The 14,858-nt window shown below is 49.3% G+C and overlaps 1 protein-coding gene across 1 annotated transcript in view; it reads right to left on the bottom strand.

Moving 5' to 3' along the window:
* The window catches only part of P3H2 (prolyl 3-hydroxylase 2), a 114,805-nt gene extending 106,053 nt beyond the window's left edge, over positions 1-8,752 (bottom strand). Inside the window, exon 1 of the mRNA XM_081007465.1 lies at positions 7,870-8,752. Within this exon, the coding sequence (XP_080863591.1) occupies positions 7,870-8,319 (450 nt within the window). The 5' untranslated portion in view covers positions 8,320-8,752. The remainder of the gene's footprint in view (positions 1-7,869) is intronic.
* Between the last annotated feature and the right edge of the window lie 6,106 nt (positions 8,753-14,858).

Here is a 14,858-nt window from a genome sequence, read left to right as displayed (position 1 = left end):
TGTCAAGAGATACAGGGAGGAATGGGTCGGAGGAAGGCTTTCAAAATTCCAGCGGAACACTATGAAATATCCAGGAATTGGGCTACAAACATAAGGAGAGCCTGCAGGATCAGGCCCATGGGGGCCACCTAGCTCAGCATCCTGTTCTCACAGTGGCAAACTGGATGCCCCAAAGGGGAACCCGCAAGCAGGATTCGAACTCAAGAGCAACACTCCCCTCCTGCGGTTTCCAGCAACTGATATTCAGAAGCATGGCTGCTTCCAACTGTGAAGGACCATCAATAGCCCCCTCTTCCTCCTCTGTGAACTTCCTGTCTCCTGTGGATGTGAGTTCCGTAGTTTAACTACACCCCATAGTTTAAATATGATCAAGCATTTTCAAGAAGCAAGCCCCAGCGCATGTAGCAATTTGCAAATGAAAGTTCCTTTGGATGTCTGGCATGTTTGCATGCTAGATGGCAGCTGTCTGGCTGATTCAGAGTTTCTGATCTTTTTCCATATGGTTGGCCAACGTTCTCTGATGCATCTAGCCAGACTGAAGCATCTTTAGTCCCTCGTGGGTTATTTTTGTCCCATATTAATTTTAACCATCCTGCGCAGGGTGATATTTATCCAGGGCCGAGTCCTCCGACTGACAGCTTTGCTCAGAGAGTTTCCAGCAGGAACCGAGGCCAGCCAGAACTTCTCTCTGGCTGAACAGGATTACTCCAGAACTAAATGCCAGCAAATAGCACAGATTCCTTATTACGAAAGGAATTATGCCTTGGTTTGCTGCAACATTGTTGTCTGAGACTTGGAACAATAGGCAACACAAAGAATGGAAAGCTCTGAAATTAGTCTAGCAATTACACAGAATTTTTAAAAAGCAGAGCAAAGTTTTCCAAAGGATGGTTGTTGCACTTCAGTCTGGCTTGACATCTAGTTGGGAGCACCCCAAAAAATGTTGCCAGACAAGTGAATTGAGGGACAATGGCTACTGCCAGGCTGCACTCAATGGGAGGAACTGTTGATGGAGACCATATGGATGCCTAGTTGAAACGTGTCAAAGCACCTTACCTGTCACATGTGGTACTCCCTGCCTCAAGAAAGATTTGTTCGGTCACCTCCGAGAGTGTTGCATCGCCACCACTTAAAATACGTTTTTGATTCTGCAACATTTTGACCTAATTTCACTTGCCCTCTCCTTTTTAAACCCTTCATTACTTCACTCTTCCCCCAAAGAGATTTGAATGCCATTGTTGTTGTTTAGTCGTTTAAAGGTCAGCACCAACACTTTGAATTGTGCTCGGAAACGTACTGGGAGCCAATGTAGGTCTTTCAGGACTGGGGGTATATGGTCTTGGCGGCAGCTCCCAGTTGCCAGTCTAGCTGCTGCATTCTGGATTAGATGCAGTTTCCGGGTCACCTTCAAAGGTAGCCCCACGTAGAGCGCATTGCAGTAGTCCAAGCGGGAGATAACCAGAGCATGCACCACTCTGACGAGACAGACAGCGGGCAGGAAGGGTCTTAGCCTGCATGCCAGATGGAGCTGGTAGACAGCTGCCCTGGACACAGAATTGACCTGCACCTCCATGGACAGCTGTGAGTCCAGAATGACTCTCAGGCTGCGCACCTGGTCCTTCTGGGGCACAGTTGCCCCATTCAGGACCAGGGAGTCCTCCATACCCGCCCTACCCCTGACCCCCAAAACAGTACTTCTGTCTTGCCAGGATTCAACCTCAATCTGTTAGCCACCATCCATCCTCCAACTGCCTCCAGGCACTCACATAGGACCTTCACCGCCTTCACTGGTTCTGATTTAAAGGAGAGGTAGAGCTGGGTGTCATCTGCATACTGGTGAACACCCAGCCCACTGGGTGTGCTTTCGAACTGCTAGGTTGGCAGGAGCCAGGACAGAGCAATGGGAGCGCACCCCGTCGCGGGGATTCGAACCGCCAACCTTCTGATCAGCAAGCCCAAGAGGCTCAGTGGTTTAGACCACAGCACCACCCGCATCCTAACTAGCAACTAATCTCCATGATGCCTTCCCCATAATTTGCCAGCTAATTCTTTTTTTAAGCGAAGATGCCTGGGATTGAACCAGGACAGTCAGCATTTGGAATATGTGCTTTTATCTATGAGTTATTGTCAATAGTTCAAATAAATGCATTTTCAAGGACTGCCACCTTTCCTTTTCAGTCCCCCCCCCCCATGCTTTGGCTGAGATTCCTGCATTGCAGGGGGTCAGACTACATGACTCTTGAGGTCCCTTTTAACTCTACCGTTCTTTGATTTTAAGAAAAAGAATAGAAGCACATTTATTATTTCCTCTAAGGAGCTCAAGGCACCCTACATGGTTCTCCCTCTCTCCATGCTGTCCTCAAGGCAACCCTGTGAGGGAGGAGAGACTGTGACCGGCCCACAGTTGCAAAACACGGTTTGTGGCTGAGCAGGGATTTGAACCCTGGTCTCCCACTCTGACCACGGCGCCACGTCTACCTGCATGCAGACTGGCAAGCTTAAACAGAAACAGCAAAATGAAACAGGGCCTGATGGTAATCCAGTGAGGAATGTAAGCAGCATGTGATTTTTAAAAGCGTACGATCCGCAGATCTCTCCTGGAGAAGCAAAATGTCAAAAGGGTGTAACCGAGGTGTGCCGGCATGTATTTCTTTGGGGGAAAGTTTGAGCAAGTTTCCAAAGGAATAGAAGAAACGTTTAACTGATAGGCCTTTAAACATTCCCACAAAACTTGCTCGTTGCTTTTGGCCAGGCGTTCTGCTGAGTCACAGGAGGCTGCCCAAGGGAGAAGGAAAAACCTGTGAGGGACCTTCTCTAAAATTTCCCCCTGACTCAGCCTCCCTCGCCATCTCCAAGGATGTCTTCTCCCTGATGCGTATCTTCGCTTGACACGGGGTGTCATGCCCTCAGCGCTTCATGCAAGCAGCAAGCAGCAAGCAGCAAGCAGCACAGGGCCATTGCAAAATCTGCAACGGTGCCAGTGTGGCATAGCAGTTAGAGCATCAGACTGGGACCTGGGAAACCAGGGTTCAAATCCCTCCCACTCAGCCGTGAAACTTTCGCTGGGTGCCACCACAGCCTAACCAACCTTGCAGGACTGTTCTGGGGATTAAATGAGGAGGTAAAGGTAAAGGGACCCCTAACCATTAGGTCCAGTCTTAGCCGACTCTGGGGTTGCGGCGCTCATCTCGCTTTATTGGCCGAGGAAGCCGGCATACAGCTTCCGAGTCATGTGGCCAGCATGACTAAGCCGCTTCTGGCGAACCAGAGCAGCGCACAGAAACGCCGTTTACCTTCCCACCGGAGTGGTACCTATTTATCTACTTGCACTGGTGTGCTTTCGAACGGCTAGGTTGGCAGGAGCAGGGACCGAGCAACGGGAGCTCACCCCATCGCGGGGATTCAAACCACCAACCTTCTGATTGGCAAGCCCTAGGCTCTGTGGTTTAACCACAGTGCCACCCACGTCCCTCAAAATGAGGAGGGGGAGCACCGTTTTCTAGAATCATGAGGGAAAGTGGGATGTGCATGCAATAAAGAACAAGTTCTTATGTTGTAAACTGCCCTGGGATCATTGGACGAAGTGTGGTATATACATTTAATAAATGGCGGTGGTGATAATAATGTCCAGGCAGGGACCACCAGGCCACATGCTGTGGCAGAATCAGGGGTCTGTTTTGGGTGTTCCCAGAGATGTATGTTTCAGATCTCTGCATTTCTCATTCATTCATTCTTCTCAGCTGTCAATCATGCTGACTCCCCTCACTCCTCTGCTATCCTCCCTTCATTCTCTCCGCCCTCCAAAGTGGTGGCAGGAACATGGTGAGTATTGGGGGGGGGCAAATGTGAGGGCTTCGGGGGCAAGCTATAGGGGAGGGGAGATTTGGGGAGCTGTGGGGGGATGGGAAAGGATGGGTTGAGTGAGTTGTGAGGGGAAGGGTGGGTGAGGTCTAAAGGGGGCACGTTAGCAATGGGGCAGGGCTGGCGGAGGTTTTTGAGCCAGGAGAGCAGAGGCGGCAGCCTCTAGTACACAGCAGATATCTCAGGAGGTCATGGCGCATAAGGAGAAAGAGACATGGAGGGAGAAGGAAAAATGCAAGCTTAGGCACCAGTTCTTAAAAGTTCACAGTTCTTATTGGAACCAGCTGGAAATGGTTCATGTAGCCTAATGTTTTAACTGTTTTTAATTCTGAGTTGTGAATCGTTGCAACCCGCTCTGGGACCTGATGATGAAAGGTACGTAAATAATAATAATAATGCACATTGCCCCTTCTCCCCAGAGATCCTCGTCACTTTAGTTTATCGCCTACAGACCTAGAGCGCCCAGCAGCCTTAACAAACTACAGTTCCCATGATCCTTTGGGCAGGGTGCTTTAAACGTATAGCATGCACACAGCCTGCCTGTAAGATCTGTTGAACAGTGAAACGTACTTGCTCAGGAGGTGGTGGATGAGATCACCGGATGCGACTGTTGCCCTGCAGGGGGTTGGACTAGATGACCCTTGAGGTTCCTTCCCATCGTACAAATCTATGGTTCCACCTAAGAAACTATGCACAGGATCGCAGCCTAAGCCTACTGTGGCTTCTGGACCAGGGGAGAGCTTCAGAAATGCACAATATATTAAACTGGGGGTGGGGAGCCTGATTTATTATGAACTGTTCCTTTCCCAAACAACCATTGGGAGCCAGCAAAGAAATGAAGGGTAATCCAGGGTTTTGTGGAGCGCAAAGCACCCGCTCCCCTCTTTGAAACCCACCCCTCTCCTCCGCCAAACAAAGGAAAGCGAAAGGGCACAGATAACCAGCAGCCGGCCAGCCAGCCAGAACCCCTCCAGGGAACAATTGTTCAGGATTCACGGCAGGAAGTCCAGCCTAACCTCATTTCCTCTACGGCTTTCGGGAACTTAACCCTCAGGTCGAGACGCAGTCCAAACCCACAGCAGGAGGGCCGCAGGTCACTTACAGAGAAAATAACGGCCTAATCCCTTTCCCTGCCAAGGGATCATCTGTGAAAGGAGGAGGGAGAGAGATGTCAGAAACACTACTAAAGGAAATAAGATGATCCCAGGGCAAATGCACCGTGTGGATTTTGTGAGGGGTCCAGGCTGTGGATGGCTATGTGGCCTTTATGGCCTTTTCCCCCCCCACAAGAGAAGTAATAATATTATAATAATTTTATTATTTATACCCTACCCATCTGGCTGGGTTTCCACAGCAACTCTGGGCAGCTCCCAACAGATTAAAAACCGAATAAAACATCAAGCATTAAAAACTTCCCTAAACAGGCTGCCTGCAGATGTCTTCAAAAAGTCAGGTACCAGTAGTTGTTTATTTCCTTGATATCTGCTGGGAGGGCGTTCCACAGGGCGGGCGCCACCACCGAGAAGGCCCTCTGCCTGGTTTCCTGTAACCTCACTTCTTGCAGTGAGGGAACCGCTAGAAGGCCCTCGGAGCTGGACCTTCATGTCCGGGCTGAATGATGGGGGTGGAGATGCTCCTTCAGGTCTACTGGGCCGAAGCCGTTTAGGGCTTTCAAGGTCAGCACCAACACTTGGAATTGTGCTTGGAAACGTCCTGGGAGCCAGTGTTTGGCTCCTGCTTCTAACAGTGCTTTAAAAGTAAGGATTAGGCCAACCTGGTGCTGTTGCTGAGTTCTGGACTGCAACCCCAGCCAAGCAAGCAAGAGCCCCTCTCAAGGTGTCAGAATGATAAAACTGAAGAGTTGGAAGGGATCACAATGGCCATCTAGTCCAGCCCCTTGCGATGCTGAATCAGAGCTAAGGATTCCTTGATGGATGGCTTTCCAAACTCTGCTTACAAACCTCCATTGATGGATGGCCCACAACCTTCCCAGGCAGTCCACATTCCACTGTCCAACAGCTCTTCGCTCTTTCCATCATTGCCTTGCAACCTGCTCTGGAGAAAGGATAGCAAGAAAGCAGGAGATCCTTTCACCTGACACAAAAAGAGGGAGACAGTGTCCTCAGAATGACTGAGGATATGAGAAGGGCTTTTTTCCAGTTCTGGCACCTCTCAGGTGGGGAGAAGGGAGGTGTTCAGGGTGAGTTCCAGCACCTCTTTTTCTAGAAAAATAGAACTGGGTACCAGTATTAATGTGCTCACCTGATTTGGTGTTAAGGGTAGGAAAGGTGGGAATGTTCTCCAGGATACAGGTGAGAAGTCTCACCTGCAAGGAAGCCCACTGCAGGGAGCTACTGGGGTTCAAGCAGCTGATGAAGACAGTTTTCAGCATCCAGTTTTGGATGGTGCCAAATAGCCAGGCGGTGTAGGGAAAAAATGGCTCATCTGTGGGTGTGGTGTAGTGTAGTGGTTAGAGTATTGGACTAGGAGCTAGGAGACCAGGCTTCAAATCCCTGCTTGGCCATGAAGATGACTGGCAGTAGCTCTTTGGGACTTCAGACAAGAGTTTCTCAGAGCTTGTAGAGCAGATGTTCTACCATTGAGCCTTCCCTTCCCTGTCTCTCTCAGCCTATTCCGCAGGGTTGTTGCGAGGATAGGTATGTCACTTTGAGCCCCTTGGACGAAAAGGTGGGATATATAAATATCCCCGTGGAGCAGATAGGGAAGAGCACAGCTGGATGGGACAAATGTTTGAGGATAAACCAATCAATGTGGAGGGCAGTTGTCAGCTGTAGTGGAAGAGTCTTCTTCCCTCCTAAGCAAGACTTGGTGGGGAAACGCAAAGGACAGCCAGGATGAGAGGTCTTCTCCAAGCCGATGGTGAGAACCTCAGCATGGGAGGCAGGAGGGAGAGATCTGAAGTCCCAGGGCATGAGGGCATCTCCCTTGGCTGGATATGAGTTCTCCTAGTAAGCTGCCTTATACAGAGTCAGACCATCTAGTTCCATATTGTCTACACTGACTGGCAGCAGCTCTCCAGGGTTGCACGCAGGAGAGTCTCCCAAGGCAGATGCTCTACCCACTGAACTTCCCTCTCTGCAGGGAAAGTGTCTCTCATGCCCTGGTGGTTCACCTACAGCAATTTGAAGGAAAAAGCACACCTCATGTTGGTTGGAGACCCTCCCTGGAAGCAGAACTACGACAAAATCAAAGTAAATAACCATTTACAGCCCTTTCCCGATGCCTCAAAGACAGCCAGAACCAGTCTGTATGTGTGGAAGGGTGGCAGCCGGGGGAGGAGGTTTCCAACAAGAGGGTTCCTGATCCCTATAACCCAGACAGGCTCCTCAACCCTCATACCTGGATAGGTAAAAAGGTGTCACCTGCTTTGACTGTTTTAAACATTTTATTTTAAAACACTGGAACTCCCTGCCTATTAATCTCAGGCAGGCTTCTTCACTGTCCTCTTTCTGACACCTGCTTCAAGACATTAATGCACAAAGGAGCCTACTCAGATGTTTAGAAGGCTGATGTGAGTTTTATTCATTATTCTTCAGGCTGTTGTTAAATTAACTTTTTAAAAGTTTTTGATTATCGGTGTTCATTTTTCCTAGGGATCATTTTATTGTTTTATCTTTTTCATAAACCACTTTGAGGTGGCTGTTATAGAGTCAAGCAGCATACAAATTTTATGAAATAAAAAAGTAACAAATTTATTTGTAACTCTTCCTGGGATACCTGGGTTCAAATTACACACTCGGCCATGAGTGAGTGGTGACCTTGAGGGCCAGTCTCTGCCTCTCAAGCTATCCTACCTCACAGAGTTGTTGTGGGGACTAAACGAGGACGGGGGGGGCATGCATAAGCTCTTTGGAGAAAAAGGTAGAATATAAATACAATACATTAACAACAGACAACAACAACAACATCAACAACGCAATGATTATCCTCCATGCGCAAAGGTGCGCAGGTGAGGCACAGACAGGCGTGGACACTCCCCTCCCTTACCTGGATGTAGGCTCTCTGGAGGAAGCTGTAAGGCACCCTGCGCTGGAAATCCGCGCGCACCTCGTCGCTGGCGACGTGTCTGGAGTCCGCCCCGGGCAGCGCTTCCCGGCGGCAGGAGCGCAGGCAGCGCGCCCGGCGGAGCAGCGCGCCGAAGAAGCGCAGGTCCCGCCGGGCAGCATCCTCGCGCGGCTCAGCGTCCTCGAGCGGCGCCTCCCGACGGCAGCGCAGCGCGCAGCCCAGGCGCGCCTCCCGCAGGCGGCGCTCGGCGCTCAGCGCTGCCTCCAAGAAGCGCACGGCGCCGGCGAAGTCCCCCTGCGAGTGCGCCTCCACGCCGGCTGCGTAGAGCGCGTCGTAGGGCGGCCCGGGCTCCGGCTCCCCGACCCCCGACGCCTCCAGCTGCAGCAGCAACAGCAGAGGCTGGAGCAGAAGGAGCAGCAGCCCGGGGGCCATCCCCGCCGCCCCGCTTTCCGGGCTGGGACGCGCCGTCGAGGCTGGGCAGGTGGCGACGGGCGCGCCGGACGGGGCGCACGGAGGATGCTTTGCGGAGGAAGGCTGCTGAAGCTGGCTGTCGAGCGACGGGCGCTCCTGGGAAGGCAGGAGGGAGGCGGCGGAGGTGGAGGTGGAGCCCTCCCCCTCGGGGTTTCCCCTCCGCCCAGGCCAGAGGGCCGGGAATGCCCGGGGGGAGGAGAGGCTAGCCGTCGGCGCTTCCCTCGGCTGCGAGCGGAGCAGGAGAGCCAGGAGAGCGAGCGAGAAGCCGCTGGGGGGAGCGCTCCGTCTGCAGCCCGGCCAAGCTCGCTCTCTCTCCTCCCCGGCTGGCTGCTGCGCCGGAACCGGCAGCGCTTCCAGGGCCGGGCGCGCCTCTCGCCCGGCGGGCGGCTTGCCTGCTTCGCCCTCCTCTGCTCGCCAGAGGGACTGCTTGCCTGCCTGCCTGCCTGCCTGCCTGCCCTGCTCGGCGGGGCGGAGAGAAAGAGCAGGCGGAGGAGGCTGTCCCTCGATGGCTACCGGCGAGGAGAGAGAGGAGCCGGCCGTGCGGCTTGACCTGCGGGGGAAAGGGGGTTCCCCCCTTCGCAGTTTCTTCCCACTTTCCTCCCCGCCCTGCCTCCTTCGGAACAGCGGGTGCTGGAGAGAGAAGGCGTCGGGAGGGCACGGGAAAGTATCATTCGTATTAATATCGTTATCATATTTCTATCGTGCCTTTTGCCGGGCCGGGACGCAAGGCGGCTCGCGCAGAGAAATCAGAACAAGCTGGAAACATAGAAAGGACACTCGTCAAAATGTACTTAGAACTAAAAAAAAATCAATTGCTGGTGGTTTTGGGATTTCCTGCTCACCAGCAACCGAAAGGTCCTAGGGCGCGTTTGGCAACGTAAAAAGGCCAAGTTAAAATGAGGGCCACCAACTTAGCTCAGGTAGAGAGGCTCTTCTCTGGGTCCGAGCACCTTCTCTCTAGTAGGTATGGTAGGAACATGTTGACACACCTTTTTGTGTTGCGGCTACCAGCCTGTGGAACTCCCTGCCTCAAGAGAGATTTGTTTGGCCAGCTTCTGGGCTTGCCAAAAGCACCTCATTGACTTCTGTGAGAGGCAGTGGCTGGGGCAGTTGGCCCTTTGACTGGGTCCAGAAGCACAGGACTTTTCTCACGCTGATTCATTTCACCAGGACCCCATACTCTGGCCTCTGACTTTCCTGCCAGTTGAGTGGCCTTATCTTTGCACATTGCCTCAGGAGAGTGAGAAAATTATCAGGGATGATTCCCACCCCGGCCGGCACTTTCTTGATCTCCTGCCCTCAGGCAGAAGATATAGAAGCATGATTAGTCGCACCAACAGGGTAAAGAACAGCTTCTATCCGTGGGCTGTTAGGCTGCTGAATGAAAAGAGAACAACAGGGCGACTGACTTTTGGGTTTGGTGGGTGTGCATCAGTGAACGAGGGGAATTAAGACTAAGAGAGCTGAGTGGGGGGTGCTCGTGTAATCTCACTGTATACAAGTTGTACAAGTGACAATAAAACATTTCAATTTCAATTGCAGTGCTATTATTTTCATTTTAAATTTCAGTCTTGAAACTGCTGTATAGTCATGTCCAGTATTCTTTATGCTGCACAGAAGCTGCAGTCCTTTGCATGCTTTCCTGGGAGTAAAGACCCCTTGAAGACAAGGAGATTGAATCCTGAGTACACAATTACGCCCAGAACTGAACTCAGTTAGTTAGAGCGTGGCGCTGATAATGCAGGGGTTGCAGATTTGATCCCCGTCTGGGACAGCTGCATAATCCTGCATTGCAGGGGTTGGACTAGATGATCCTCAGGGTCCCTCCCAACTCTGTGAATTCTATGATTCTAAGGTCTAAGAGCAGTGGAATCCAACAAAAGCAGTTTCCTTGTGAAATTTTCTTAGGGGCAGATTTCCAAAAACAAGCTGTCTAGTCTGAGCTTCATTTATCCACATTCAAAAATGTCTCTCTATATTTTTTAAAAAAAAATTTCTGTTTTACAATTTAAAATACTCATTTTTACAACCTTAAAATATCAATGACTTCCCTTCCTCTCTTTCCATGGTTCATTTTACATATCATAAATCCCTGCATATCTTACAAAAACTATACCATTCAGTATTCCATCATTACATCCATCAAGACTTATTTACACTGTCAAATTTATCTTAGTGCTGCCAGCATTTTCAGCTGTACACAATTATTTCCCATATATTCAATAAACGTTTTCCAGTCTTCTCTAAACGTGTGTTCTTCTTGTTCTCTTATTCTATATGTTAAATCTGCAAGCTGAGCATATTCTGTCAGCTTAAATTGCCATTTGTCGTTAGTTGGGACCTCTCTCGTTTTCCATTTTGGGGCTAACAAAACATGGGCCGCAGTAGTGGCATGCATAAAAAACATTTTTTGACACCTGGGAATTTCAGTCTGAATTATCCCCAACAAAAAGGACTCTGGTTGTTGTTTTTTTGGAAAGTACTTTTAAACATTTTTTATATCCCAATACTCTTTTACACGTCCACCACACGTGAAAGAAGGTTCTGTCCACCTCTTTGCATCTCCACATTCAAAATGTTTGCAGCATCAGAACATAAGAAAAGCCCTGCTGTTCATTTGTGGTGGTCTTTGTTTTCACGTGTGAATGAACAACCACACCCTAGGCCAACCCCAACCTCACTCACCACCAAAGGAACACAAGTGAACAGCAAAGAACCTGCACAAGCAACGCTGACACCAAACCCCACATATATAAAGTAAAATAGAAACATCGCCACCCGACCCCACTCATCTTCCCCCCCTCCACCTCCTTTCCCCTTTTCTTCCTAATGTCTCAACAAATGAAACTGATTTGTAAAAAAAAAAAAAAAAAAGGTTATATGGAAAAAAAATACGAGAGAGAGACGTTGCACACACCTTTGTAAATCAATAAAATCTTTAATAAAAATACATTAAAAAACAAAACAAAAGCCCTGTAGAGTCAGGGAAATGGCCCATCGAATCCAGGATCCTGTTCTCATAGTGGCCAAACAGATGCCTCTTCTGGGAAGCCTGTAAGCAGGATTTGAGCACCAGAGCCCTCTGCCCTCCTCTGGTTTCCAGCATAACTGCCTCTGACTGTGGACGGCAAAGCATAGCTATTCTGGCTAGCAACCATCAATCACCATTGATACATCAGGACTCTCAATGCACAAGGACATAGGAAAGAGACTTGCACTGAGTCACTGACCACCAGCAACCCTTCAGGGGGAGGGGGCTTTCCCAACTCTACTGGGAGTTGCTGCAAATTCAGCCTGTGGAGTTCTCCAGCCAACAGCCCCTACAACTGCCAGCATGCTCATCTGTCTTTTTGCAAAAATAAATAGTTCCGCTATGGTGCCAAGTCCTTCTCAACTCCCACCCCCTGCAGAGAGAATGATTTATGGCATGGAGGTGCCTCATACCACCTGGGTGGGTTTAATTAGGGAAAGCCTGTCCTTACAAGTTAACAGGGTTATGCAACAAATGTTTTTTTTAAAAAAACACAGCTGTAGAGTATGCATTTCTTGGGGGGGGGGGGTTAGTATGCAGCAGGAGGAGAACATGAGCTGTCTGCGAACAGTTCTCCAATCTGACGGACTTAGTAGGGTGGGCTTGGGTGCAGATGAGAAGCCAAGAAAAATCCCCCAGTGTCATTCAAATGATCTGTTTCTTGGCAATTGCTCCCCTAAACCTTCCCAACTTAGAGAACATGGATCCCTGCTTCCAGGTGCCTCCCTCACTATATGTTGAGTACATCTTGGATGGTTTTGCTTTTCTGGCTGCCCTGACCTCTTTCATTTCAGTGCAGAATCTCACTCCTCTATCTAAAGGAATTACTGCTTGGCCCCCTTCAGCTTCACCACCTGGGATTAGGGCCAGCCAAACGAAAGCCTTCATGAAGCATCCCCTTCCAGCCTTCCTCAGCTGCCGGCACATTTCGTAGCCTCCCTTGATGTCTCCCTTTTCACCTCTGAGGAGTCTGACCTGCCATGAAATTACTCATGGTGGAATCATCCTACAAGAAATGACCTTTTCAATTTTTCTTTTATAATTCCCCCTCCAAAGATCTCGCAACCCAGTGGAACTTGCTGTGTGTGTAGAGGATCTCCCCTCGTCCAGGAAGCAAACTATGAAAAATAGAGCCTTATAATGTTTTGTTCATTCAAATAATCCTCTGGAGTTTCAGGTTCTGAGCTTCCTGGTTCTGTTGCAGAGAAGCAGTGATTCTATTTATTTGCTGCTGCTCCATTTTGATTTCTGGACTCTAACATACTATAAACCCTGCTGGATGAGGCCAGTGGCCCATCTAGCCAAGCATCATGTTCTCCAAGTGGCCAAAAAGATGCCCCAGTCGGAAACCAGCAAGCAGGATTTGAGCACAAGCGATCTCTTCTCCTGCCGGTTTCCAGCAACTGATGTTCTTTGCTGCTTCCCACTGTAGAGTTGGAAAAAGTTCAGAACAGGGCAGCCAAAATGATCCAGGGGGTGTCGAAGTGACCCCCCTATGGAAGAAAGGAGGTTTTGGTTTAGAAAAAAGGTGGAAGTGGCATGGTGTAGGTTTCTAAAACTGTGCCTCCTTCTCTTATAACACAAGAACTCATGAACATCTTAGGAAGCCTCACGTTGGAAGATTCAGGACAGAGAAAATGAATGAATTCTCCATGTAATATAATAATAATAATAATAATAATTAATAAATAAATAAATAAATAAATAAATAAATATCTGGCTGGGTTTCCCCGGCCACTTTGGGCAGCTTCCAACACAATAAAACATCAAACATTAAAAGCTTCCCTAAACAGGGCTGCCTTCAGATGTCTTCTAAAAGTTTGGTAGTTATTTTTCTCTTTGACATCTGGTGGGAGGGCGTTCCACAGGGTGGGTGCCACCACCAAGAAGGCCCTCTGCCTGGTTCCCTGTAACTTGGCTTCTCACAGGGAGGGAACCACCAGAAGGCCCTCGGAGCTGGACCTCAGTGTCCAGGCAGAATGATGGGGGTGGAGACGCTCCTTCAAGTCTACTGGGCTGAGGCCGTTTGGGGCTTTAAAGGTCAGCACCAACACTTTGAATTGTGCTCGGAAACGTACTGGGAGCCAATGTAGGTCTTTCAAGACTGGTGTTAAGTGGTCTCGGCACTGGAGAAATGGGCGCTGTCCCACTGACCTCAGCTCTGAGCTGCCTGCCTTCTTCTTATTGGGAGTGACCCTGGCTGTCATTGTTTTCTATTCTCAGTGCTGCCCTTGCAGAACTCAGCAAGTGAAGAGGAAGATCGTGGGGGACAACACTAGACACCTGTCATGGGCTCCCTGGTGCCCCCTGCTGTTGGGCTCCTCGCCTTCTGCCCTACCAGCCACCACTGTCCCAACCCCAGAGGCCAGCCTATGAGTTTGGCGCTCAACTGGTTTGCGTGATTGAGTTCACTTTTCAAGAACAGGCTAAATAGAATGGCTTGGATAACCTGACGCCACTAAATTACTATAATTTTAGCACCATCGATGCACATCTTTGTGGGTGTCCAGCAATATCACAACCTCTGTTATGAGAAAGCAAAAACGCTGCTAGCTTCCACCAGATTTCTCTGTTCCAAAATGGCACCCATCTAGGAGCATGAGAAGAAGGTCCCTTCTCCCAATTCAGACCAGTGGGGTCAATCGAGCGCTCTACTGTCTACACCAGGGGTCAGCAAACTTTTTCATCAGGGGGCCGGTCCACTGTCCCTCAGACCTTGTGGGGGGCCGGACTATATTTTGCAGGGGGCGGGGAAATGAATTAATTCCTATGCCCCACAAATAACCCAGAGATGCATTTTAAATAAAAGGGCACATTCTACTCATGTAAAAACACACTGATTCCCAGACCGTCCGTGGGCCAGATTGAGAAGGCGATTGGGCCGGATCTGGCCCCCAGGCCTTAGTTTGCCTACCCATGGTCTATATTGAGTGGCTAAAGCTCTCCCGCCTCTTTTCTCTTTTTAATAAAATGTATTTATTTGCTTGTTTGAATTAAAATTTTACAGAGATATATCACACATAAGTCATAAAGACAAGATTCCAAAAAATCTCCTGGACTTCCATCCTCCCCTTTGTGGGTCCTGTTATTAATCCTATCCTCCCGCATCTTCTATGATAGTCCAAATCCTTTACCTCTTCCATTGCGCCCAGAATTCAACCTTAAGCCACAAGTAATATTCCAATCCTGCCAATGATTTTAACTGTTTACAATGGTCCTTAAGGTAAATTATACATTTCCCCCATTCCTTGTTAAATTTTTGGTCTTCCTGATTTCTGATTTTCTGGTCATTTTAGCCATTTCAGCATAGTCCAATAACTTCATCTGCCATTCTTCTCTGGTAGGGACTTTATCTTCTTTCCATCTCTGGCCAGTAACATAAATACATAAATAGTCTTTTCAGCTCCCTTGGGATTTTGGCACCCAGAATTCCTAAAAGGAAGGCTGCGGGCTTTTTAACAAAGGTTGT

This window comes from Podarcis pityusensis, assembly GCF_964106645.2.
Source record: "Podarcis pityusensis genome assembly, chromosome: 5".
NCBI lineage: Eukaryota > Metazoa > Chordata > Lepidosauria > Squamata > Lacertidae > Podarcis > Podarcis pityusensis.
Note: the sequence above shows the minus strand (reverse complement) of the source record. Positions and strands in the feature narration are given on the sequence as shown.